The sequence below is a fragment of the Cydia amplana genome, chromosome 21 (assembly GCF_948474715.1).
Source record: "Cydia amplana chromosome 21, ilCydAmpl1.1, whole genome shotgun sequence".
Taxonomy (NCBI): domain Eukaryota; kingdom Metazoa; phylum Arthropoda; class Insecta; order Lepidoptera; family Tortricidae; genus Cydia; species Cydia amplana.
The window spans coordinates 216411-243509 of NC_086089.1; the positions used below are offsets into that span (position 1 = coordinate 216411).

The 27099-nt window shown below is 38.6% G+C and overlaps 2 protein-coding genes across 2 annotated transcripts in view; one reads left to right on the forward strand and one right to left on the reverse strand.

The window, feature by feature from the left end:
* Positions 1-899: 899 nt before the first annotated feature.
* Positions 900-13134, reverse strand: LOC134658038 (uncharacterized). Its single transcript, XM_063513644.1, has 5 exons — positions 13057-13134; positions 12871-12978; positions 8101-8188; positions 1366-1452; positions 900-988 (listed from the first exon to the last, which is right to left on the reverse strand). Exons 1-5 carry the CDS (start codon positions 13062-13064, stop codon positions 917-919), a joined length of 363 nt encoding a protein of 120 aa, XP_063369714.1. The 5' UTR covers positions 13065-13134; the 3' UTR covers positions 900-916.
* A 4872-nt stretch (positions 13135-18006) lies between these two features.
* The window catches only part of LOC134658145 (protein CASC3-like), a gene marked incomplete at its 3' end in the record, with an annotated part of 44385 nt that continues 35292 nt past the window's right edge, over positions 18007-27099 (forward strand). Inside the window, exons 1-5 of the mRNA XM_063513754.1 lie at positions 18007-18292; positions 18586-18657; positions 19694-19794; positions 23471-23612; positions 26177-26271. Of these exons, the coding sequence (XP_063369824.1) occupies positions 18221-18292; positions 18586-18657; positions 19694-19794; positions 23471-23612; positions 26177-26271 (482 nt within the window). The remainder of the gene's footprint in view (positions 18293-18585; positions 18658-19693; positions 19795-23470; positions 23613-26176; positions 26272-27099) is intronic.

Sequence of the window (27099 nt, forward strand, 5' to 3'; positions counted from 1 at the left end):
GGGTGGTATTCCACCTGTTCAATTTCTTTGTTCAATGTGTATCTCAAATTTTGCTTAGTGAGAGAGTGAGACGCAATGCACATTGCACCAAGATATTGGACAGGTGGAATAGAATACCAACCTTAGACGTCCATAGTTAAGAGTCGATATAAACTACACAAGAAAGTCATTAATCTATGGTATAACATATAGACAGTCCATACTAATTTCTCAACCATTACTTTGACACGTTTGCCACGGCAATTTGCTTAACTCATCAAACAAAATCCCATAGGTACATATAAGGGACCAAATGATTCCCAACCACAATGTTAAAAATTCTAATCTATACTAGACATACCTTATAAACTATATCTTGCTCTATGCTGACATTTTCACATCGATGGCAGCGAGACACGGCTTTGCTTGGCATGTTGATTACCATTCTTGCTCGTTCGCTCGATGATGATCAGCCGTGTAGTCTCGGAATCATTTCATTTATTCATGGCTTCCTTGTTGTGATTGGTGGCATGTAGTGCTTGCAGGATGACGACAATAGCTTTCTGTGCTTCATCGGCTTCTCTAACAGTTTTCTTCTTAACTTTAGGGTTCAGCGTCCGCCATATCCGGCGTCTCTTCTCAATTTTGACAACACTCGCATCAGTTCTTCTAGAAGTAACTTTCTGCTTTACCATCTGAGCGTCTGATCAAGCTAGTACTCATAAATATCAAAAGATGGCATTGTTCTGCAAATCGTCAATAGATGGCGTTGAGATCACTTATTAATTCTTTGATCACATTTTGCCCAAGATTGCTTCTGAAAAATAAAAGCCTGCACCTATTCTAGGTTTTTTCATCCCTTCTAGCCTCTAAATGTATAGGAATGTTCCTGTGGTCCGCGTGTGTCACAAGTATTACATCGGGTATGTACCTGCTACTAGCTGCCGGCCGGTTTGTTTTGGCTCGCGGCTCGGCTTTTAGCTACTTTCTCCACGGCAGCCGCCCGCGCCTGGAAACAGGTAAACCAACGATTAGGACAGACAGATAATGTTACTAATTGCTATGACTGTGCCTATAAACAAAACATTGTGGGACACACCTTTATTGCAGACTTCTTCCCATTTGCATGCCTATCAAATTATAGAACTTGACGTTACAATTTTATCATACAATTCCCATGGTATGGCCACCTGTTCAGCATCAGATCAGCTCGATGGTACCATAATATTGCATAGTCACCCAACTTACATTACGTATGTCAAGTTTCACACCAATCGAATGTGTGTGTGTGTGTCATTTGTGTATGTGGGTCTAATTTAGCTTGCAAGACTTGGCCCGTACATACATACATTACATTGCAAGTTAAATAAAAACTTGTAAAAATACCTGTAGCGAGTGGACTCTCTTGTGCAGTCCCATCATGGAGTTGGAGATGGTCACCAGCCGCTCCCTGTTCGTCGCTATGTCGGCCAGCTGAAACATGTTGCCAACAACTTTCAAACAACACTGTAATCGCTAAATATATAGATATTGTCATTCACGTTGACGCGCAGATTTGACAAATCTAACCTTTGACAATACGAATCAAAGCACGCGTCTTCATGAATCCAAAGTTCGATCAGACTAAAGACCATGTAACCATATCCAGGGATTGGATGCCGTATTTTCTCTCTCTGAACTCACAATGGTTTTAAGTGCCATAGGCGCAATGGCGCTTAAGTCTTTTAAATGTAATGTAATTGAGTTCTTCTTTATTGATTTAAATGCCATCTAGTGAGTTTAGCTCTAACTGGTATTAATATAACTCGAGTACTAACAGTGATGTGCTTAGGGATTTCAAGTAATTAACGCTAGATGGCGTTAACCTCAATTATACATAGTGCATTTTGCACTATGTATTATTCATTGAGTTTTCACTTCTGCCGGCACTCCCTGAGTGCAACCCGTTGTTTTTTATCTTAAAAAATAAAATCTTGATGCTACATTCAATTAACAATCTAGGCAAAAGTTTCAATATTTATGGAATGGGGAGTTAAATATCAGAATGGATTTTTTTAACAAATCCATTTAAACCCAAATTTCAATAGCTTATCGTAGAAAATAAATGTAGTCTTACTTGGAACGTAAAATGCTCTAGTGCAGAAACGTATCATTTTCTGCACACCTTTTAGAACAACAATGACCCACTTTCAGAGCATGAGAAATAAAAATCTATTTAATCATAGAATCTGGTGCGGAAACGCGCGTTTTCGAGTTTTAATTACATATATGTTTTCCGAGCAAAGCTCGGTCGCCCATATATTAAAACCTTGGTGGCTGGTGTATTACCTTGTAAGTGGCGCTGAAAGTATATAGGATGGTACACGTTGTATAGGTCATACTGATTACTGAGCAACTTTTACTATCGGACCATACCCCGTAAACACGAAAAAAAATTTACTCTCCCATACATTTTGGCTGGCTGATGTTGATAATAACTTGATAACTTGTATGGGAGTGTCAATTTTCTTATCGCAATTTCGGGGTTGGTCCCATAGTAAAAGTTGCTCAGTATGGCCCTATGACCTATACAACGAGTACCCACCCCACTTTCAGTGGCTAATGTAACACGTTGTATATACAAGAATTGCTCATTTAAGGGTACAGTCAGCAGCAGAAGTTGCTAAGCAGATCAGGTGTTCAAAATCATCTTGACGCGATTTTATTGTTAAGAGAATAAGAGCATGCCAAGATAATTTTGAACATCTCGCCCGCTTAGCAACTTCTGCTGCTGACTGTACAATCAATATTTATGCTTGTCACAACAGTGCATGATGTAAGAACAGTCCAGGCAGTCCGCGATCATCGCTAGGACTGTGTTGGGGCTGGCGCACCCGCTCGACCAAGGGCGCGGCGCACAAGTAATACTTTATATTTCATGAATATCCAAAAATATGATGACTTGGCCACTCACTCACCGACACAAAAGCTAGGGTACAGTCAGCAGCAGAAGTTGCTAAGCGGGCCAGGTGTTCAAAATGATCTTGACGCGACTTTGTTGTTAAGAGAATACGAGCGTGTCAAGGTAATTTTGAACACCTTGCCCGTTTAGCAACTTCTACTGCTGACTGTACTAGGGAAAACTGAAATTTGGCATAGAGCCTCGGATTAATATGCAAAGCTTTCACTATCAAAAAAATATTTTTCATTTTTCAGAAAAATTACGTATAAAATTAAGGAAACTTTCATTTTGGAAACGGAAAATGTCGAAATCCATACAATAGTTAGGTATTTGTTTACAAGGGGGCAAAATTGTTGTTTAACCGCCCGTGCTAATATTGGTACCCGAGCAAGGCAAAGATTCCAAAATTGAAACAAGGGTAGCGAGTGGTGTGAAAAATTGAATCTTGAGCGTTGCGAGGGTTTCAAAGCATGAGGGTTAAACAAAATTTTCCCACTTACACCACTGGTGTGGTGACATTTTTTTACCACCCAAAGAAAATATTCACTGTAAACTGTAAGATATCAAACAAAATCAAAACAATTCAAATCCAAACGAATGTTATTATAGTATTTTATGCAACCGTTGTTTAAGAGGGGTCAAAAAAGGCGAATGGCGTGGGTAACAATTTGAGGCGAAGCCGAAAATTGTTAATAAAGACGCCACGAGTATTTTTTGACTCAGTTAAACAACGTTGCATACAATACTTTTTAATACAGTTGCTCAAAAAGTGCTACTTTACGTAGCTGTTTAGCGTGCGGAAAGTTGGTTATCTCGAACTAGTGCTTTTTACTTTTCCAATTTTTTTAAATTTATACTTGTTCCAATTCACGACTACTTATTGATGAGTGTTAATATTAGTTTCCTTTAAACGTCGTAATCAGCATAAAAACCTACCGTTAATGTAAGAATACGAAAAATATTACATATTTCATATTTAATTACTTACCTCTTCATCAATATAACACGTTTATTTTTTAATATTCACTATTGAAAATTCCGTTCTTAATAAGTTGACTGAATGGAACGGAATAGCTGCCAAACGCCCATAGATATAATATACTTAAAGACGACGTCTAACCGAGCTGTCACTGTTACCACTTTTGTTTAGTGTACGATTAACAATGTTTTTCTTATTTTTTCGCAACTGTATTAAAAAACGTCGTTCGATACAGGTGCGGAAATGTCATTCTTCACTCGTCCCGAGTCTTGCCACTCGCCTGCGGCTCGTGGCAAGATATCTCGGTACTCGTGAAGTAATGACATACCTTCCGCACTAGCATCGAAATGTACTATTTTCTATGACCAAGCACTTACTTTGAAAAAAAAAATTGAAAATTTAACAAATATTTTTCATTCAACAAAAATAATACTTTAAACAAGTGGAATCATATAGGACATATATGTAGGTAAACAAACCAAACCCGGCCACCGCGCCCCGCGCCCCACGGCCGGTTGGTCAGCGACACCTTCTTGTAACTCATGAGGCCCTGGTACTTGCTCTTAGTTAAATTACAATTTTGGATAGTTTTTTTTCTCGATTTTGGCCACAGTAGCCTATGGAGACTAACAAGCAACGCTAAGCGGTGTTCGTAGTCTATGGATCTTGCTATATTACGGGTGTCACATGCGCATTTCTGACTTCTGAAGCAATTTTATTATTTCTACTATAGAACCTAATGAATATTTTGTAAATTGGCAGCAATGCACTCAGTACTCATCTGTCAGAGATGACAATTAAAATAATTTTTAAGAAAAAAAAACCGACTTCTATGCGGCCCGGTGAAAGATTATTGTAGATGGTGCGCTATGTAGAAAAGGAAGCATTTCGTGTCTGTAAGGCTCGCAGTTCTAACCTAACCCACTTTTGTTCGGTTCTGTGAGGATAGCAGTTCAAACCTAACCTAACCCACTTAACGGCGCATGCGGTGCGGTGTACGGGGATTTGAGCGGGAGGGGTTTGGCCTCATCATACTTTATACCTACATTTTATGGTAGGTAATCATAGTGGTTTATTTAGTTTAGGTATCATAGTGGTTTTCCTGGTCAAGGTCCGGGTCTGTGTCCGAGTCCGGGTCCGAGTCCGGGTCTAGTCCAGGTCCGAGTCCGAATCCGAGTCCAGGTCCGGGTCCGGGTCCGAACCGGATCTGGGTACGAGTCCGGATCTGGATCTGAGTCCGGGTCCCAGTCCAAGTCAAAGTCGAAATTCGAAATCACCAAACATGTACTATGCGTCGTTGAAGAGTTCTGTTCTGATCATCATCAGCAGTTCCAGTTCATCAAATGCGATAGTTTTTAATGTTAATGCTTTATTTTATGATGAAAATACAGAAAATTCTATACGTGTGCCTTTAAGATTTGAGGAGTTCCCTCGATTTCTCATGGATCCCATGTTCAGAACTTGAGCTTGACATAAATATGGCTTAAAAACCTAACTTGCTTAACAAACATAACGAAAAGAAAAAATCGCCAAACGCGAGCTATGCGTCGTTAAAGAGTTTCGTTCTGGTCATCATCAGCAGTACACTTCCTCAAATGTTACTTTTTAAATGTATATGCTTGATTTGTTGATTAAAACACAACAATCACTATATGTATGCCTTTAAGATTTGAGGAGTTCCCTCGATTCCTTATGGATCTCATCATCAGAACTCGAGCTTGACAGAAATGTGGCTTAAAAACTAAACTTGCTTAACAAACATAACGAAGAGGACAAATCGCCAAACGTGAACTATGGGTCGTTGAAGAGTTCTGTTCTGATCATCATCAGCAGTTCCACTTCATCAAATGCGACAGTTTTTAATAAAAATGCTTGATTTTCTGATGAAAATACAAAAATCTCTATACGCACACCTTTAAGATTTGAGGAGTTCCCTCGATTCCTCATGGATCCCATCATCAGAACTCGAGCTTGACAAAAATGTGGCTTAAAAACTTAACTTGCTTAACAAACATAACGAAGAGGACAAATCGCCAAACATGAACTATGCGTCGTTGAAGAGTTCTGTTCTGATCATCATCAGCAGTTCCACTTCATCAAATGTCACGTTTCTGAATGTATATGCTTGATTTGTTGATAAAAACACAAAAATCACTATATGTATGCCTTTAAGATTTGAGGAGTTCCCTCGATTCCTCATGGATCCCATCATCAGAACTGGGTTTTGACAAAAACGGGACCAATCTGTATGCATATACTTACAATCAAAAAAAAATATTTCAAAATCGGTCCAGCAATGACGGAGATATGGAGTAACAAACATAAAAAAAAATAAAAAAAAAAAAAAAAAAAAACATACAACCGAATTGATAACCTCCTCCTTTTAGATTTGGAAGTCGGTTAATTAGGTTGGCAACAATGTATTTCATACAATATTTTTTAAGTGGTGATTACACGAAGTATCGTAAAAGTACCAAAAAGATACTGCGTGTATGCACAAATGCTTTTTTGGGGAATAGACTAAAGACTTGTCTTGACAACTATAACATAGGGGTTTAAAGGTGTGTGTACGATCTTTTAAATGACAAATAAAGGTACGGGAGTAGAAAAAATATTTATCATTCTAAATCATCATTTAACCTTTTGGACGTCAATGACCGATATATCCGCACCGTAGGTTCAACGCCAAAGACCGATTAATCGGTCACAGACCACAGAGCAACATCGACCTACGTGCATATACATAAAGTTCAACTTCAGTTTTGACACTTCAATGATGTGGCGTCTGAGTGACAGCTGTTGTGTTTGACACGGCGTGGAAAAGGTTAAAAGTCAATTATACCAGCAAACACATAGAAGGTAGCATCCTATAGAAGTGGTCTACGTGTGAGGGACAAAACATATGCAATGCGACGCTATGATTGGTCGAATTTATTTGTTGCTTACCATATTCCATACTAAATTTACGGTGGGGAATAAAAAAAAATGTGACACTGTGACAAGGACAAACAATAATAGCGCTTTCTCTGCTCCTCCTAGTGAAAGATACATAAGACTATCCCGTTCTGTCAGTTATCCCCACCACTCGTGCCCTATCCAGTTAAAATACTAGATTCATGAGCAAACATAAGAAAACAACTCGAAGATTGCATTTGTTTACTTTGCCTCACATGTGAATAAAATGCCACTTTGCTATCAGTTTTTGAACAATCAAGAGAGCCTTTACCAGTTGGTGTGGAATATGAAAGGTTTCCGAACTTTTCAATGTGGAAGTTTCACAATTTTGGAAACTATAGGTACATATAAGATAAGTACATATAAGATGCCAAATTTTACTTCTTACCAACCAGTAGCCAATAAATGATATACAAATTTTAAAGAAAACATTCATTCATACTTATTCATACTTCCATATATTATGGATATTGTGGATTATGTTGTGGTAGGTGAATACTGTGGTAGTTAGCTCCCCGGCTGTTTAATAACTACAGGTTAATATTGACGTGTTATTAGCAAGTGTGAGAGAAAGAGAGGAAAACCTTTCAGAAGATGGGAGAATGATCTGGTAAAGACAGCCGGCAAAACCTGGAATAGATTGGCACAGAAGAGAGAAGATTGGAAAGTGTTGGGGGAGGCTTTTGCCAAAGGGCACACAGAATTAGCAATGGAAAATAATGAAACAATGGGTATCGTACCACATATTCTTATACCACACATTCTATAAAATAAAATAAAAACAACGGGTTGCACTCCGGGAGTGCCAATAGAAGTGAAAACTCACCTCACTATGTTACCGACGCCCGGTAACACGATATGTACATACGTTTAGCGGAGGTACTCTATTTATTTATTATATATTATTATCATTCTCAAATAAGATCACACTTTTTCATTGACATGTTTATTTACATACTGCCATGACAACGTCATATTATTTGAACATAGGTAAAGAGTGTGTAAAAAGGTAAGTATAGGTTTTGAAAAGGAGTCCGCAACATAAATGTCAAATAACATTGAGTTTTTCTTTATTGATTTAAATGCCATCTAAATTATGAGTGGCCATCTAAACCTTTTTTTCCCCACCTCAAAAAGTGCCCAGCGCCGCTAAAGAAGTTTTCACTTCGAAAATAAAATAAAAATAAAATTAGCAAGTGTGAAAGAATAGTGCAAATCATAATTATATTAAGTAGTATGTACTCACAAGTGCGTCAACCATGGCATCGTTCTGCAAGTCTTCGAGCCGCCTCCGCTCTGACGCCAGCATGCTGTGAACTGCTTCTTGTCTTTCCCTGAAACATAACAATACATTAGAGTCTGTGCGGAAAGAGAAGAGTCGTGGAATGCATGGGGCCTAATACATTTCACGACTCTTTTCCGCACAGACTCTACATTCATTTAGGGACAACTATTCGTTTGTAAATTGCATAATAAGTATACAGTGGCGTAACTAGGGGGGTGCTGGGGGGGGCACGTGCCCCGGGCGCCGTCCAAGGGGGGGCGCCAAAATGGGCCAAATACCTCCCATAGAAAATGGACCAGCCAAAATGTAGGAAACAGTCATATTTTTTTTTCGCGACTTAGGGGTTGGTCTCAAAGTAAAAATTGGTCAGTATAATCCCAAAACCTCCCTGGCAACGGAAATGCAGTTATTTTTAGCCACCCTGTATACAGGGTGGTCCAAACCTTGACGTGAAAAAAATTTTTTTAGAATCCTAGCTCGTCGTTGGTTATCAGAATATACCCCATGTATGTTAGCCGATTTTTAGTAGTTTTCGAGTTTAACTTTTAACTTTTGTTAAGAAATTCCGGGGTGAAGCTTTGCGTTGCTTTTATGCCTTCTAATGACTGTTCGTGGTATTTGCACTGATAACATGAAATAGCGATGGGGAAGTGACCCCATAAAATAATAGTAGAAATAACAAAAGAGGATTTTTGTAATGAATTACTAATTTGGAAGTTTTCCACCTCAGTTCCTTTGGCCGGCGACTCTGACAAATTATGACAATTAAGTATCAGTTTTTTGACCTTTTAAATAAATGTAGGGTCTAGCAGTTTCTAAAATAACCAAAAGTCTTTGAAATCGCTTGTATTTTTAGGGTTCCGTAGCCAAATGGCAAAAAACGGAACCCTTATAGATTCGTCATGTCTGTCTGTCTGTCCGTCTGTCCGTCTGTCCGTCTGTCTGTCCGTCCGTATGTCACAGCCACTTTTCTCCGAAACTATAAGAACTATACTGTTGAAACTTGGTAAGTAGATGTATTCTGTGAACCGCATTAAGATTTTCACACAAAAATAGAAAAAAAACAATAAATTTTTGGGGTTCCCCATACTTCGAACTGAAACTCAAAAATTTTTTTTTCATCAAACCCATACGTGTGGAGTATCTATGGATAGGGCTTCAAAAATGATATTGAGGTTTCTAATATCATTTTTTTCTAAACTGAATAGTTTGCCCGAGAGACACTTCCAAAGTGGTAAAATGTGTGTCCCCCCCCCTGTAACTTCTAAAATAAGAGAATGATAAAACTAAAAAAAATATATGATGTACATTACCATGTAAACTTCCACCGAAAATTGGTTTGAACGAGATCTAGTAAGTAGTTTATTTTTATACGTCATAAATCGCCTAAATACGGAACCCTTCATGGGCGAGTCCGACTCGCACTTGGCCGCTTTTTATTTATTTAGGTAAGGGCAACCTCTAAGCTTGACATGCTTGAACGTAAAAGTTTGTCTTTTTTTCAACTCAGCCAAGTGAGGATGCTGATTTTTTTTAGCAACTGCGCCGTTTGTGAAGGATTATGTTACAAAAAGAAATATTCAAAAAAGTTCAATAGTTTTTTTTAATAAATAATTGCTTCACCCCGGAATTTCTCAACAAAAGTTAAAAGTAATAACAATAAAAATCATAATTCGAAAACTACGAAAAGTCGGCTAACATACATATTCTGATAGCCCACAGCATGAGGAATCTAAAAAAAAATTTTGGACGCCAAGGTTTGGACCAACCTGTATAACACATGCCGTGCCAACATCTCGTTCTGTGATACTAGAATGCCCTGAAAAACCTGTGTCAGGTATTGAGGTATCCAGAGTTTCGGTGTGGGATCGGGAGAATTTAGTCCAATTCAATCCCACCAAGGCTCAATTTAGCGCGTTTACCGCTAAGAAAACCTCATTTTTCAAGGCACAACCCATCCCATGTCAGGGAGTATTGGGAGCCTCGGTGTTGACATCTCCATCAGTGACATCCAATAATTTCGTAACCACCTTGCTGGGTAGGCTGCGCTCGTATCCAAAAAACTCGGTGTGCTCAATAAAGGGAGGCGATACTTTACTCTGGGGCAGACAGATCCATAGGCGTACCCACGGTGGGGCAAGGTGGGGCAGTTGTCCCACCCTGGTCTCTGACCATAAGCTAAGACCCCAGCCTCCCCTACTTCTGCCCCACCCCTTAAAAAATGCTGCGTACGACCATGGACAGATCCCATATAAAGAGTACTGCTGTCACCTTTGGGCAGGAGCACCTAGATGCACCTTGGTCCCTTCAAATCAGTCCAAAGGCGCGATATGAATAGTCTACGATCCCAAACTTACAAGCGATATTGAATCTTCAAGTCTAAGGAGATCTCCAAAAAGAAGTGTATAAGTTTTAAAATGGTCGGCAACGTGCATTACCCGCCCCTGGAGTGTAGACGTCCATAGGATGTGGTGACCGCTTACCATCAGGTGAGTCGTAAGCTTGTTAGCCACCGATGGACTAAAAAAACACTTATTTGTCTAAATCAAAAGTAAACTTTAATAAGTAAAAAGTAACCCTTTCGTTAGTTCATTTCGTTTGGGGGGGGGGGGGGGGCGCAAATTTGGTGCCTGCCCCGGGCGCCATATCCTCTAGCTACGCCACTGTAAGTATATATTGTTTTTATTGTCATTAACCCGTCTTATGTACCGTTGTTATCAGAAATATCAAAATACAAAAACCGGACAAGTGCGAGTCGGACTTGCCCATCGAGGGTTCCGTGCTTTTTACAAGCTTTTATTTAACTTGCAATGTACCTATGTAAGTATGTATGTAGTTAACTATGTTTGTACGGGTCAAATCTTGCAAGTCCAACTCACGCTTTACTGCACATTTCTAATAGGTTTTCCTGTCATCTCTATAGATGACAGGAAAACCTATTAAATTTTGAAAAAAATACACAAAATAGTTCTTTACCTATGTAAAGAACTATTTTGTGTATTTTTTTCAAAATTTTAGACCCAGTTGTTTCGAAGACAAGGGGGTCATTTTATGCCTATTTTCTTGAATAACTGCTAAACTATTAATCCTAAAATTATTAAAAAAAAAATTATTTTAAATCCTTACAATGAGCTCTTTCATTTTATATGTAACACAATATAGTTTGAAAAACTTTATTTTTAAATTTTCTCATTTACCCCCCAAAAATGGCCTCCATATTTAAAATTCATTTATTTACGTTACACGTCCATCTTTGGGTCACAAACTTACATATGTGTGCCAAATTTCAACTTAATTGGTCCAGTAGTTTCAGAGAAAATAGGCTGTGACAGACGGACGGACAGACAGACGCACAAGTGATACTATTAGGGTTCTGTTTTTTCTTTTTGAGGTACGGAACCCTAAAAATGAAATTTTTGCCAAAAACTTATTAGCATTTGTTGTTATAGCGGCAAGAGAAATACATCTTGTGTGAAAATTTCAACTGTCTATCACAGTTCATGAGATACAACCTGATGACAGACAGACAGAGGAGCCTTAGTAATAGGGTCCCGTTTTTACCCTTTGGGTGTGGAACCCTAAAAAAGCAAATAATAAGCTTGTAATAAAATTGGTTACCTAAGTAGTTTTGGCACTGTGGTTGAACACACAGCCATAATGTACCTACAAAGATTGCTAGTCATAATCCTACCCATAGTTGTGTGAAAGAAAATGTACAATGTAATTTTCTTGAAATGTGTAAAACAATATTTTTCTTTCTAACAATAAAACCCAAACATATAAGACAAGTTTGTCTGGGTTGAAATGACAAAAATATTAAGAATATGTGTATAACCGTCAGTGTTATTTATGACATTACCAAGTCATACAATTAGAGATGAGTGAATAAAAGCTAATTTATGTTTAATCCCGAAGCTATCCTATTGAATTCACTTGCCTAGACCAGATAGGGAACCATACTTTATAAGTCACATGGCTGTACCAATGATGTGGCATATCAAACTTCTCAAATTAATTAGATTTTAACAAATATGCTTTAGTATTTTAATCAATCAATCATTTTTACAATTAAATGCATAACATAATCCTAATATTCCCTATCTCTAAGATGTTGTACTCACCATTGTGGTCCAAGAGAATGTGCTGGTCATCATCTGGCGAGGGAACTTGGCGAGAAATAGAATAGCGGACTACATTTTCACATCTACCTGAATTTTTAATTCTTAACACTACCCCCATTGTGTTTTCCTACATTTATATTTTTAATGCTGGCAACTATATAACAAGTAGTGCTATATGTTGTGGTCAATTGAAATATAATTTATTCACAGGAAAGCATGTAATATAAATCTCACGTAGTTTTACAACTTATGTTAAATTTGGCATGGCCAGAGTAAGACAAATATATTTTGTGAAGTCATTTTTTTCAAAAAGGTCTTAATTTATCTCGAGTCTGTTTATAAGTCTTAGTTTAGTTTTACTTAGGTACAAATATACTTGTTTTAACAATATTGAAAATGCCTATCTAATAAGTGAATACACTGTATATATCTTGTTTGTAAATAAATAAGTGAATTGTTTTCTGGTACTAAAATAATGATTACTATTTACAGTTAGACTCGTTGAGCCTATGCCGGTGTACTGCGGTCATTATTCAGGCGAGGCTAGGCAAATAAATGATGTATGGGATGATCTACTTGTTAATTGAAAACACATTTAGGTTAGACTTACGTTAGTTCCTTTAAATGGGTGTTTATGGTGGCTAACGGCGGTTCATACAGCTCCATTATACCTTTACTTAATAACTGAATGGTCTTCGCATCATCAGTTTGATTTGCGCTAGAAAAAGAAAATTTAGTAATGGAAAAGTATTTCGTCATAATCCTTTGCATAGCTGTGTATAGTGTGTATACGTACTTTTCCATTATTTGGCGAGAAATCTGAACGGTCGTTGTTTGTGTTAATTTTATATTAATATTATATCAGATTAAGAAAACGATTTAACAAACAAAAATATGTCGGTTAGAATTAAAAAGTTAGAATTATTTTTTTTTTTTTTTTTTTTTTTTTTGTTAGAATGGCTTTTGCTGCCAGGGCACTTTGCCAATGTCAAGTTTAGTTATAATATAAGGACAAACTGAGGAGTGCACCTAATATGATTTAGCCCAGAATTTTGAATTTAGAGAATTATACACTTATAAAAATAGTTTTAATAATATAACATTAGCAATAAACACATATATAGCTGAACATACATAAGAAATATTTATAGACTTATATTATTTTTATCAATAAAATATGCCAACAGTTTTAATACATTGGGTTCAGAACTAGCCAGAAGAGATTTGACATTACAGCACGGCTAGCACATGATTATCCGCGGGATAGCTCGCGCCGCGAGAGACGGCAGTCGCCCGTCACAAATTTCTATCTCTATCTGTCAATTCCTCGATTTTGGCAGCATGAGTTCGCACATCGAGAAAAGAGTTCCACGAGAGAGAGCCATCCCGCGCGCGACTTAGCCAATGTGGCCATTTATACATGGAACAAACTTTTCATTCGTGGCAACACTGAATCGGTAAAATAATAATCGGATAAATAATGAATAGTCAGCCTTAGAAACGGAGCGTCCCTAGTCACGATAACTTTGTCTCTTTCTCGCAGTATGAAGAGTAAGAAATAGCAAATATTATTTTTAAGTCGAAAATGTCAGTGTCAATAATGTCAATCAAAATTTGATTCGCTTTGTCGTTACAAGTTGGAATATATTATTATAATTATCTAAAGATTACCTACCTATTTATTAAAATACAACTCCTTACGAATAATTGGCGTTTTGTTAAAAGTTTTGGCTAACAAAATACCATCTTTACGAAGAAGTCAAGTTGTAAGTAGTACACAATTCAATCTTCATAAAGCTCTTTTCCGTTGTCTTTTGCAAAAAAATTACATTCCTTTTAAATCTTATTTACAGACTAAATATCTTATGCTAATCCCCGACATATCTCCGTTATGGCTGGCTAGCCACTGCATTGCTGGCTTCGAAGATAGATTGAATGACAATCATGCACAAGCCTGTCATCAAACACGGAGGTATTCTCTACACCTAAGCATGCTGCTGCTAACCGCAGCCCTCCTGCCATCACGGAGGACATAAGGGCTCAAGTTGGGAACCTACTCCGTGCAAGGACAGTCGAGTGTTGAGAACACTTCTCAAATAATGTGACTTTTAAATAAATACTACCAAAAACTTTAAATGATTTTATTTACTTTGACCTTTTTGAGATAGGTACTTAGATTTAAGTACGATTCGTCGGAGTCGGAGCGCATTTCACATTTGTATGCCCAAAGCCGGTCGGCTGCTTGCGGATCGGATGGCTCCGGACGGATTCTATCGCTTCTGCCACACATTATGTAAATAGGTACACTGAAAAAGCACTCCGGCGCGGCCCAACTCCAGCCGGTCGGTGGGAATCGTAACTTAAGGATTAGGCTAGTACCAACTTGTACACTTCAAAGTAAGTATTACGGCTGTGGTCTTCTGTGAGGTGGAGGTTGAGTTGAGCTGCCAGATTCATTATTTGCATTTTTTGTGGAATGATGTTTCACAAAATTTCGTCTAAATCGGTTCGGCGGATTAAGCGTCAAGAGGTAACATATAGTCAGCAGCAATAGTTGCTAAGCGGGCGAGGTGTTCAAAATTACCTTGACGCGCTCTTATTCTCTTAACAATAAAGTCGCGTCAAGATCATTTTGAACACCTCGCCCGCTTAGCAACTATTGCTGCTGACTGTACTTAGGTACAGATTCACTTTTTCAATTACTTATTATAAGTAAGGTTGATGCAATATTCAGGACGGGATTGTGTTGTTTATATCCCACAATGAATGGAAACACCTAAGGAGCGACATAATATAGGTTGTCAACAATAATTGCATGTAAAAATACGCGTGTAAGTAAATATAACGAGTTAGCACTGATTGATAGCACGTAATTGTTTCGCGGATTAGCAATGTAATATTTTTGTATCAATTATTTATGTTTCTATTAATTATCCCCCAGTCAATTCGCCACCAACGGTTTGCTTTGTTAATGAGGTCGTGATCGTACAATCTTAGGCTTAGATTTTTTTCTATCGGATTTTCGTTTAACTTAAGAGAACAAACAAGTTATTGTGAAAAAATATAATCATTTTGATATTAATGGCATGATCATGAAACTCAAGATTCAAATTATACTTAAACAAAAAAGTGTTGTAGTATGAAATAAATATAAAATATGGAAAATTATCTTTCTTTTAGTCAACAAAGTCAACAAAACTTCGACCAAATGCGCTTGTCGCGACCCTCTAGCCTCGAAGACAATTTCTCTCATTTTGACGTTCAAACGCGGGACATTTTGTCTCCCATAGTACACTCGTGCTACGATTTTCGAGAGTATCCCGCGTGGAACTGTCAAACGACAAAATTATGTCGCTTTGACATTTGTCCGCGAGACAGCGGGTTGTCGCGCGGCTCTTATGCTACCGATTCGCGAGAGAGCTCTATGTCGCGGCATTTTCTCGCCTGTCGACTGTCGCGCCCATCATGTGCTAGCCGTGCAGGGGAGGCAGACTTTGAATTTTATCAAGAGATCGTATAAAGAAAGACGGTTCAACGGACATTCGAAAAATATATGTTCAATTGTACCTACACCATACCCACATTGGCATTCCGGGCTACCTTTTACATTAATTCTAAATAGAAACTCCGGAGAGCACACATGACCCATTCTAAGGCGAATCAGAACACTTGTTACTTTTTTTTTGAACCTATGTTTATAAAACCAAGGTTTACGATAAATATTTTTTTGAATTTGAAAGAATTGTAATTTGTTATTAGAAACCCAAAGATCCGACCAAACAGAATTATTTTCTTGGATTGCTTCGAACAAGTCCTGTCAAGATATGATGACATACAATTGCATTTGAACATGGCAACATTGCCCGATAGTTACGTTCCACTTATCAATAGTGTGTCTGCTTTTACTTTTATTTCATTGGTAAAAAAAAATCCCGAATTTCTTTATATGTTTTGTAGTTTTCATGTAGTTTGAAAATTCAAACATGTAGTTAGAAAAATTTCCAAAGTGATTTACTGTCCTTTTTATTTTATGTTCTTTTACTGTATGTGTAAAAGGAACACACTTTTTTATTTGCGGAGTTGCCGGTTGGAAACTTTATTTCCATTTTACGTACGTTGTTTCAATAAAAGATAAAATAAATTAAATTGTACAGGGAAAAAAAGGAAAATAAATTACGGCGATGAACCGTCATGCTTGAATTTAATGAATAATTTTATTAATTGTTTTTGCGTTTAAAGCCATCAGTCATCTCAAGACTCAAGTAAACGGCAAATCGCCAAATGGGTAAATCCACGGTGACTCACGTTACTTTGTAGTCACTATTCCTAACAATCTTGTCGTATATTTGAGATCAAGAGCTTTCTACGTCGAAAACTTGATAATAATATCACAGAGTACATTACTGCGAATCATTTATCGAAGTACTTTTTCTCCATCAAATTATAAAAATTGGAGAAAAGTGGAAAATAACTCCATGACTCACGTTACAAGAAATGGACACGGAGTTTTACGCCTTTTGTGTTTATTGATTTCCCTTTGATTATTGAATGAATTAGTTTTAACAAAATAACAAAACAATGACATAAATATGCAAGCTTCTTTAATAGTTAACCAAATAAAATCAAAGATACACCCTTATTTAAATAAAATATAAAACCTTACGAACTCACGTTACAGCGATTTCGTGAATCACGTTACTTGCGACTACCTAGAATATTTTGATATTTTTTATCATTTCTAGCAAACAAATAGCATATTTATTACTTATTATTATTAGAATTAGAACTTTTCTGATACGTTATTTAGCTCTACCCAAAGCTTGGCGATTAATTAACATCGAAGATGAGGATGCAATTGAACTATCTAAGGCTCTTGCTTATTCAGCTTTTTTCTTTGATCTATATGTTTTTCAACTCTTTTTCTGGTTTTTTCTCTTTCATCCTTTATAAATTGGTTTTTCTTTTTTTGAGTCATGTTATCTAGCAACTTCTTCTTTTGCCTGATTTTTTGGCGGCAAGCCTATGTTTTTTCTTATACTCTTCGTACTTTCCGTCGTCTTTCAGCTTCTGTCTTCTTCTTTTTGCCCTTTCTGCCGCTGATAGAGGCATTGTAGCTACAAAATACATTCAAATATTTAGTTACTCGCTTTACAGTTGCAACAACGCGATTCACTGTGACTCACGTTACAAGTATCTCAAGTCATGTATTTCTATAAAATAACACTTATGCGGAGAAATAAACCGCGAGAATGACACCATCTAAGCCCAATCATACACATAGTTCAATATAAGTTCGTTTGTCCAAAACTTCAGTACAGTAAATGAAAAATATTGTTTTTTACGTTACTCACGTTACTCAACGACATGCAATTTTCATTCACCTCTTACATATTTTTCTTTCAACTTATGATAATTGTAATCAAAGTAACGCGTGAATAATTTAATAGACAACAGATAAATAAAGGTTACTTACCTCTTCTTTGCGTAAAAATCAATTAAAGTCGTAATATTTATAATCACTTATTTTACGTTCGTAGTTGATTCCGCAAGCAGCACTTACAATGTCGGAAATTATGACAACCGTTGACTTATTATTGACTTAAGGTTATAAAATTTGTTCTGCTACCCTCATTTGATTATTCTACATTCAAACACATTCTAAATTCAATAGTTTATTTTTTCGTTGTCATGTCCGAGTTACGCGGAAAGACCCAAATACATATTTCCCTCTACGAAATATCTGCGTTGTATGAAACGTGAACCTTGATGGCCGCTAGAAACTTTGATAAAAAAAAAACAATTTCACTATCTTCACTTGTTTATTAGTGGTTATACTCTTTGGTGTAAGCATTTTGTTTGAGAGGGGATTACACGGACAGTAGAAGTGTAATCGTTTAAATTTCGTGGAGAAATTGATATCTACAAAACTGGAGGTCTTGCAAAAACCGGAGGGCGGCGACATGTCGGTCGTAGCGCGACGGGATTCCGGAGACTATTCAGATTCCCAGGACATCGAGCGAAACTCGACAAACGTGAGTTAGAAACACTGACCGCCAGCGACAATGGCAAAAATCAACTTTCGTTTGGCCATTATAAGTATTACGCGGGCACTTTCACCGGCGCATTCGCGTGACGGTGTGACCATTTCTTTTCGCAAATGAGGTCACGATTGGGACCACTCTCCGCGGCGCCGTTGATGTGTTTAGACTTTAATTTTAGCCGCGGGTGACGCCACGTAGAATTTGAGACTAGTTTGTTTTGAGAGCAAAGTCAAAAGTCAGATTTGTTTGTTGTCATGCAACTGCTAAAGGTGGCTGGTTTGCAGGATGGGCCGGAGTCCGACTACGACTCAGCGGCCAGCGACTCCGAGCACTCGGACCAGGACCCTGAGAGTCAGGTAATTTATGCAATTTCTAATCCATTCCAATTGTCACATTTCTACTACGATCACCAATTCTAATGGCATGCTTATTGGAAATTGTGTTAAAATAATATCGTTTGATATAACAATCATTATTATACTCAAATGCAATTGTTAGTACCACACCATGTGTTTATTAGTATTTATGTGTTTAGTTTATTATTTGAAGGTATATAGGTACAGGTAGGGGTGGTTTTTGTATTCTTTATCTTTAAAATGAAGCTGTTAACACTAGCAATATACAATAGAAGGTTGTAAGTTCAAACATCCTTGACATTAGAAAGAACTAATGATTCTGGTTAGGAAAAAGTACAAAAAAGCGGCCAAGTGCGAGTCGGACTCGCCCATGAAGGGTTCCGTATTTAGGCGATTTATGACGTATAAAAAAAAACTACTTACTAGATCTCGTTCAAACCAATTTTCGGTGGAAGTTTACATGGTAATGTACATCATATATTTTTTTTAGTTTTATCATTCTCTTATTTTAGAAGTTACAGGGGGGGGGGACACACATTTTACCACTTTGGAAGTGTCTCTCGCGCAAACTATCCAGTTTAGAAAAAAATGATATTAGAAACCTCAATATCATTTTTGAAGACCTTTCCATAGATACCCCACACGTATGGGTTTGATGAAAAAAAAATTTTTGAGTTTCAGTTCGAAGTATGGGGAACCCCAAAAATGTATTGTTTGTTTTCTATTTTTGTGTGAAAATCTTAATGCGGTTCACAGAATACATCTACTTACCAAGTTTCAACAGTATAGTTCTTATAGTTTCGGAGAAAAGTGGCTGTGACATACGGACGGACAGACAGACGGACAGACGGACAGACAGACAGACAGACATGACGAATCTATAAGGGTTCCGTTTTTTGCCATTTGGCTACGGAACCCTAAAAAGGCCAAAAGTTATGCCAATATTTTGAGTGGTCTCGAATTAAGGGTTAAATAAGTTAATTTCAAAGAGCAACAACCAATCTTGACAATGAACTTGTATTATACATGTTTCCAGGAGACAGAGAGGCGAGTAGATGATGATGAAGACAGGAGTAACCCTCAGTACATTCCGAAGCGGGGCACATTCTACGAACATGACGACCGAACTGCAGCCAGGTGAGATTTATTTTACAAGCTTTTTATTAGCTTGCAATGTATCTATGTAACTATGTCTGTATGGTTAAAATCTTGCAAGTTAAATTTGACCCACTTGCAGACTTGATGAATGCGCTTATTTAAATTAAAAAAAAAATTAATAAAATACTTGATTTAAAAAAATAATGAGGCAGATAATAATTAAATCTGGCTGACAATTATAAAAACATATATATGGTATTTATTTTGGCATGGGAGTTATATTATAAAACTACTCATTCTTATCAAGCTTGACATGTTGTATTGTAATCTCTTCACTGTGTAAAAATCAACTACGCAACTACGTCCCACCTATACCAAATAGCCGACAGAACCCCCAATTACTAAAGAACATGTGCTAAACAAATATAATTGGGTGCAGCTTTCTAATGTTCGCGCTCCGCTGGCCAGGGCGTCCGTCGCGTGCACTGCGGGCCGTGTGTGTTGCCAGCACTGGGCTGACCATTGGTCTTAGTGCGCCTTATCTATTTGCTAATAAGATTCAAGGATGATCAATTACCTGTGAAAACAATGATACATTACTATGTAAATGGCAATGTAACTAACTGATCGGCAGACTTTATGTATTTGCAATTAGGTCTGTTATAAAGACAGGACACGGCCGACTTTGTTAGGCTTGGCCTAATAAATTTTACAATTTAATACGTTTTTCACTGTGACGTATTTAAGAGCATAATAATAAAAATAGTTTTGATTTGTATGTCCTTGGCTCCTTGCTTAGTTTTAGAGTAAGATCGACAACCAATAACATACGATACATCAACCGAATCGCCGTCTTACAGTTCCTGGCATTGGTAATGAGGGCATGACATTTTACGTTACGTTTAAGAATGAATAGTGAATCAGTGCAAGAGAAAGAGCTCTTAAACAAAAAAGCGGCCAAGTGCGAGTCGGACTCGCCCATGAAGGGTTCCGTATTTAGGCGATTTATGACGTATTAAAAAAAAACTACTTGCTAGATCTCGTTCAAACCAATTTTCGGTGGAAGTTTACATGGTAATGTACATCATATATTTTTTTTAGTTTTATCATTCTCTTATTTTAGAAGTTAGGGGGGGGGGGGACACACATTTTACCACTTTGGAAGTGTCTCTCGCGCAAACTATTCAGTTTAGAAAAAAATGATATTAGGAACCTCAATATCATTTTTGAAGACCTATCCATAGATACCCCACACGTATGGGTTCGATGAAAAAAAAAATTTTGAGTTTCAGTTCGAAGTATGGGGAACCCCAAAAATTAATTGTTTTTTTTTCTATTTTTGTGTGAAAATCTTAATGCGGTTCACAGAATACATCTACTTACCAAGTTTCAACAGTATAGTTCTTATAGTTTCGGAGAAAAGTGGCTGTGACATACGGACGGACAGACAGACGGACAGACAGACGGACAGACAGACATGACGAATCTATAAGGGTTCCGTTTTTTGCCATTTGGCTACGGAACCCTAAAAACCGGCCAAGTGCGAGTCGGACTCGCGCACGGAAGGTTCCGCACCATCAACAAAAAATAGAGCAAAACAAGCAAAAAAACGGTCACCCATCCAAGTACTGACCCCGCCCGACGTTGCTTAACTTCGGTCAAAAATCACGTTTGTTGTATAGGAGCCCCACTTAAATCTTTATTTTATTCTGTTTTTAGTATTTGTTGTTATAGCGGCAACAGAGATACATTATCTGTGAAAATTTCAACTGTCTAGCTATCACGGTTCGTGAGATACAGCCTGGTGACAGACGGACGGACGGACAGCGGAGTCTTAGTAATAGGGTCCCGTTTTTACCCTTTGGGTACGGAACCCTAAAAAAACAAGAGCAAACTAGAATCTTTTGTGGAATGTCACTACCTTAACCCAGTGTCTAGAGGTAGGTACATTCCACATTAGAACAGAATTTGATCAGCAAGTCATTCTCGAAGGGTTCTGTCTATAAATTACGTCATTTATTTTTGGCGATTTATGACCCCCCCCCCCCCCCCCCCTAAAATCATCCAAAAATCATGCTTCGAATGACCCCGTTTCCTCCTACGTCATTGGTGCAGTATAAATATAAATCTACATGAATATCTACTCCAACGCTACTGCATCAATCATGGCCCTTTAGACTTCGCAGCAGCTTTGTGAAAAATATTAGTCGAATAACAATTTCTGAAGCATTACCTTTGTATTGTCATAGAGAAATATAATAAAACAAGAGTGCTCACGCTATACATCAGTTCAGACTATTAATTTCAGTGTATACATCTAGCATCGAGTAGCGGAACTATCAGTACTGCTACTTGACAATAGATGTAGCACCGAACGGAAAGTCTTATCTCAACAGCATAAGACTTTCCGGCCGGTGCTACATCTATTGTCAAGTAGCAGTACTGATAGTTCCGCTACTCGATGCTAGATGCTAATAGTCTTTTTGGTACTAAAACGGATGTATGGAGTGAGCACTCTATGTATTTTTAGGGTTCCGTAGCCAAATGGCAAAAAACGGAACCCTTATAGATTCGTCATGTCTGTCTGTCTGTCCGTCTGTCTGTCCGGCCGTATGTCACAGCCACTTTTCTCCTAAACTATAAGAACTATACTGTTGAAACTTGGTAAGTAGATGTATTCTGTGAACCGCATTAAGATTTTCACACAAAAATAGAAAAAAAAACAATAAATTTTTGGGGTTCCCCATACTTCGAACTGAAACTCAAAAATTTTTTTTTCATCAAACCCATACGTGTGGGGTATCTATGGATAGGTCTTCAAAAATGATATTGAGGTTTCTAATATCATTTTTTTCTAAACTGAATAGTTTGCGCGAGAGACACTTCCAAAGTGGTAAAATGTGTGTGTCCCCCCCCCCCCCCCCCCCTAACTTCTAAAATAAGAGAATGATAAAACTAAAAAAAATATATGATGTACATTACCATGTAAACTTCCACCGAAAATTGGTTTGAACGAGATCTAGCAAGTAGTTTTTTTTTAATACGTCATAAATCGCCTAAATACGGAACCCTTCATGGGCGAGTCCGACTCGCACTTGGCCGCTTTTTAGGGTTCCGTAGCCAAATGGCAAAAAACGGAACCCTTATAGATTCGTCATGTCTGTCTGTCTGTCCGTCTGTCCGTCTGTCCGTCTGTCTGTCCGTCCGTATGTCACAGCCACTTTTCTCCGAAACTATAAGAACTATACTGTTGAAACTTGGTAAGTAGATGTATTCTGTTAACCGCATTAAGATTTTGACACAAAAATAGAAAAAAAATAATAAATTTTTGGGGTTCCCCATACTTCGAACTGAAACTCAAAATTTTTTTTTTCATCAAACCCATACGTGTGGGGTATCTATGGATAGGTCTTCAAAAATGATATTTAGATTTCTAATATCATTTTTTTCTAAACTGAATAGTTTGCGCGAGAGACACTTCCAAAGTGGTAAAATGTGTGTCCCCCCCCCTGTAACTTCTAAAATAAGAGAATGATAAAACTAAAAAAAATATATGATGTACATTACCATGTAAACTTCCACCGAAAATTGGTTTGAACGAGATCTAGTAAGTAGTTTTTTTTTATACGTCATAAATCGCCTAAATACGGAACCCTTCATGGGCGAGTCCGACTCGCACTTGGCCGCTTTTTTTATTTTCTCTATGGTATTGTAGCGGCGAGGAGCCGGCGAACTCGGCGTCGGAGCCCTCCTCCGAGAAGAAGGAGGGCTCCCCGCCCGCCGAGCGCCGCCGCGCGCCGCGCAAGTCCGAGGTCATCGACCGCTGGGCGCACGACAAGTTCAACGAGAACGAACAGGTGACTACACAGACAATCCAACCTCTAGACATAGCATACTCGCGCTACCCCCTCTGCCACACATATAGTAGCGTTACTCCATCTTCGAGTCAATCCCGTGCCGTGATTAGGGATTGGTCCGTGTCTTTGAACGGACTAATCACGGCACGGGATTCGCTCACCTCATCCCCCCGCACCCCCGTATTTTTGGCAGCATCAGTTTCATGAAAGAATTGGCCTAAGCTCAGTCTAGAGGTTGGATTGTCAGTGGGTGACTACGTCCGCCTCAACCCAGTGGGATAGCAACCGGGGGCCCTGGCCGAACTAAACGCTGTGATACCACAAAACAGATACAGTACAGGAATCAATCTACATACAAAGTGCGCTCGAGCAACGCACACATAGACACTGCTCACAGACACGATATCTCGGACCGGTTGGGACCAGTGCGAGCGCGAGTGTCAACCGCTTGAGACACGCGTCTGTGAACTTGTTTGTGCAATTATGGAGAAACAAAAAAAAGTTATTATAACTGTTCAGTGGATGGTTGTTTAAATTCAACATTAAACGGTGAATTGTCGTTTTTAGGGTTCCGTAGCCAAATGGCAAAAAACGGAACCCTTATAGATTCGTCATGTCTGTCTGTCTGTCTGTCCGTCTGTCCGTCTGTCTGTCCGTCCGTATGTCACAGCCACTTTTCTCCGAAACTATAAGTACTATACTGTTGGAACTTGGTAAGTAGATGTATTCTGTGAACCGCATTAAGATTTTCACACAAAAATAGAAAAAATACAATAAATTTTTGGGGTTCCCCATAGTTCGAACTGAAACTCAACATTTTTTTTTTTCATCAAACCCATACGTGTGGGGTATCTATGGATAGGTCTTCAAAAATGATATTGAGGTTTCTAATATCATTTTTTTCTAAACTGAATAGTTTGCGCGAGAGACACTTCCAAAGTGGTAAAATGTGTGTCCCCCCCCCTGTAACTTCTAAAATAAGAGAATGATAAAACTAAAAAAAATATATGATGTACATTACCATGTAAACTTCCACCGAAAATTGGTTTGAACGAGATCTAGTTAGTAGTTTTTTTTTTATACGTCATAAATCGCCTAAATACGGAACCCTTCATGAGCGAGTCCGACTCGCACTTGGCCGCTTTTTAAGCTACCAGTGGTTTCAGAGAGGTAAGTAGGTATCTGCTTATATTTCGATGGTTCGTTTTAACGTTAAACAGAACAGTTAGGTAGGTAGGTAAGCACCCCGCCCGGCCACTACTAGATACGAGTGCCACTACCACGATAGTTTTTTGTGCATAAATCATAGTTGACAACCCTAGAGCGACCGCCGCGCGTAGGTTGAAAAGTGAAGTACATACATGTGATTGACTTCTGTACTGTATCTATTTTGTGGTGATAGCGTTTCGTTTTTTGTTGACGATTGTCATTTTGAAGAACCCAGCTCTCGCGACTCCCGCCACTCTGGGTGGCCGCCTGAGGCGCGCCGGAGGCGGAGAGACCTGCCCCGTGGACGACGTGCCAACCGCTAACGCTCCGCAGCGAACGAAACGCAGCTGTCACTGTCACACTTATAAGGAAGAGTGATAGTGAGACACAAAGCGATTAGATGGCGAAGCGCAAGCGATTGTAACCTCGGCTGGGCCGCCCGTCCCACCCTACGTTTCAACACACGGGCACAGTACAAGAACAGTAGTGAATCTTCATAGAAATGTGCCGCTGCAGGCTTGAATGTGTGCGTGCGCGCCGGGCGCCGTGTACGCACGCGCCGCCACGCACACATTCGCATAATATACGGGGGAATACGGTGGCAGCAGTGTGGGCCGTACCGCGACTGTGATCGCGCGCATTCGAGTACGCTCGCATTTGCCTTCTCTTACCGGCCTTAATTTAACCTCATTTATGAATTGATATAACATTTCATTATATTATATAAATAGAAACCTAGTGCTACTCATAATACGCAAATAATATTTAACTAAAAATAAAAGTGACAACCCTAAGCGCCAACGCAAGAGTAGGTAAATAACTTGCCGAGCGGCCTTAGATTCACTACTATTCTTAGTGTACTGTGACACGGGTGTGTGGGTTCGCTACTCAGCAGCTCGCCACGAGCTGCCCCGTCACAGTACACTAAGAACAGTAGTGAATCTGAGGCCGCTTGGCAAGTTATTTACCTACTCTTGCGTTGGCGCTTAGGGTTGTCACTTTTATTTTTAGTTAAATATTATTTGCGTATTATGAGTAGCACTAGGTTTCTATTTATAAAATATAATTAAATGTTCTCTCAATTCATAAATGAGGTATAAATTAGGCCGGTAAGAGCAGGCAAATGCGAGCGTACTCGAATGCGCGCGATCACAGTCGCGGTACGGCCCACACTGCCGCCACCGTATTCCCCCGTATATTATGCGAATGTGTGCGTGGCGGCGCGTGCGTACACGGCACCCGGCGCGCACGCACACATTCAAGCCAGCAGCGGCACATTTCTATGAAGATTCACTACTGTTCTTGTACTGTGGCCCCGTGTTGTACTATAGTCATGTGTGTGTGTGTGTGTGTAGGCGCCGAAGTCGCGCGACGAGCTGGTGGCGATCTACGGCTACGACATCCGCAACGAGGACGCGCCGCCGCACGCGCGCCGCAACCGCAGATACGGGTAACTACCTAATACACTCCACATTACAACCAACATAACCGATCTTTATTCATATTAGAGGACATTCTGATCTTCCGCCGGCTTTGACTTAATTCGACTTTTAAAGTCTACGACAAAAGTTGCTTAGCGGACCAGACGATCATAATGATTTGAACACAATTTTATTATTAAAAGGATATTGGAGCTAGAAGCAGGAATATATTTTTCACCTCAGCAGCTCGAACAAGAGTACTTTGCTACTAAAAAACAGTGAGCAAAATCGCATTTTGCTCATTTTGTCTCACTCAGTGAGCAAAATGCGATTTTGCTCACTGTTTTTTAGTAGCAAAGTACCCTTGTTCGAGCTGCTGAGGTGAAAACTTAATTGTTGGTATATCTTAAGAAAACATGAGTGAATAGAGGTAAGTGATGAAGAAGGAATACATTTTTCGGGTTCTCTAATATGTTCTCACTGCTGAGGTGAAAAGTTTTGTGAACTACACGAGATCAAAGTTATTTACATCTCGTGCGCTTTTGAGTCCCTTACTACGCTCAAGATTCTAAATTAGAATCTTCTAGTATAGAATCTTTCGCTTGCACGGGACTCAAAATACGCACTCGAAGAAATATCAAACTTTGATCTCTTGTTGTACAAATAACTATTGACTTCAGTTAGCTATTTATATTGCTGACCGTACACTGATGTTTACATACTGTCTTATTTGATGATGAACTGTTAATTAATACAAAAAACTAATCTCTTCTTACGCGTTCCAAAATGGAGGTATCGACATTTCCGGTCAGTGAACTAAATTATTTCTGCATGATTATTGGCTTATTAATTACATT

Bases quoted from the DNA above. Each gene is read 5' to 3' on its own strand.
- LOC134658038 (XM_063513644.1), bottom strand. The intron at 8,189-12,870 runs GTAAGTCTAACC...GTTATGTTTCAG, and splicing joins ACCCATTTAAAGGAACTAAC to GGAAAGACAAGAAGCAGTTC. The intron at 1,453-8,100 runs GTGAGTACATAC...AACATGTTTCAG, and splicing joins ATGCCATGGTTGACGCACTT to CTGGCCGACATAGCGACGAA.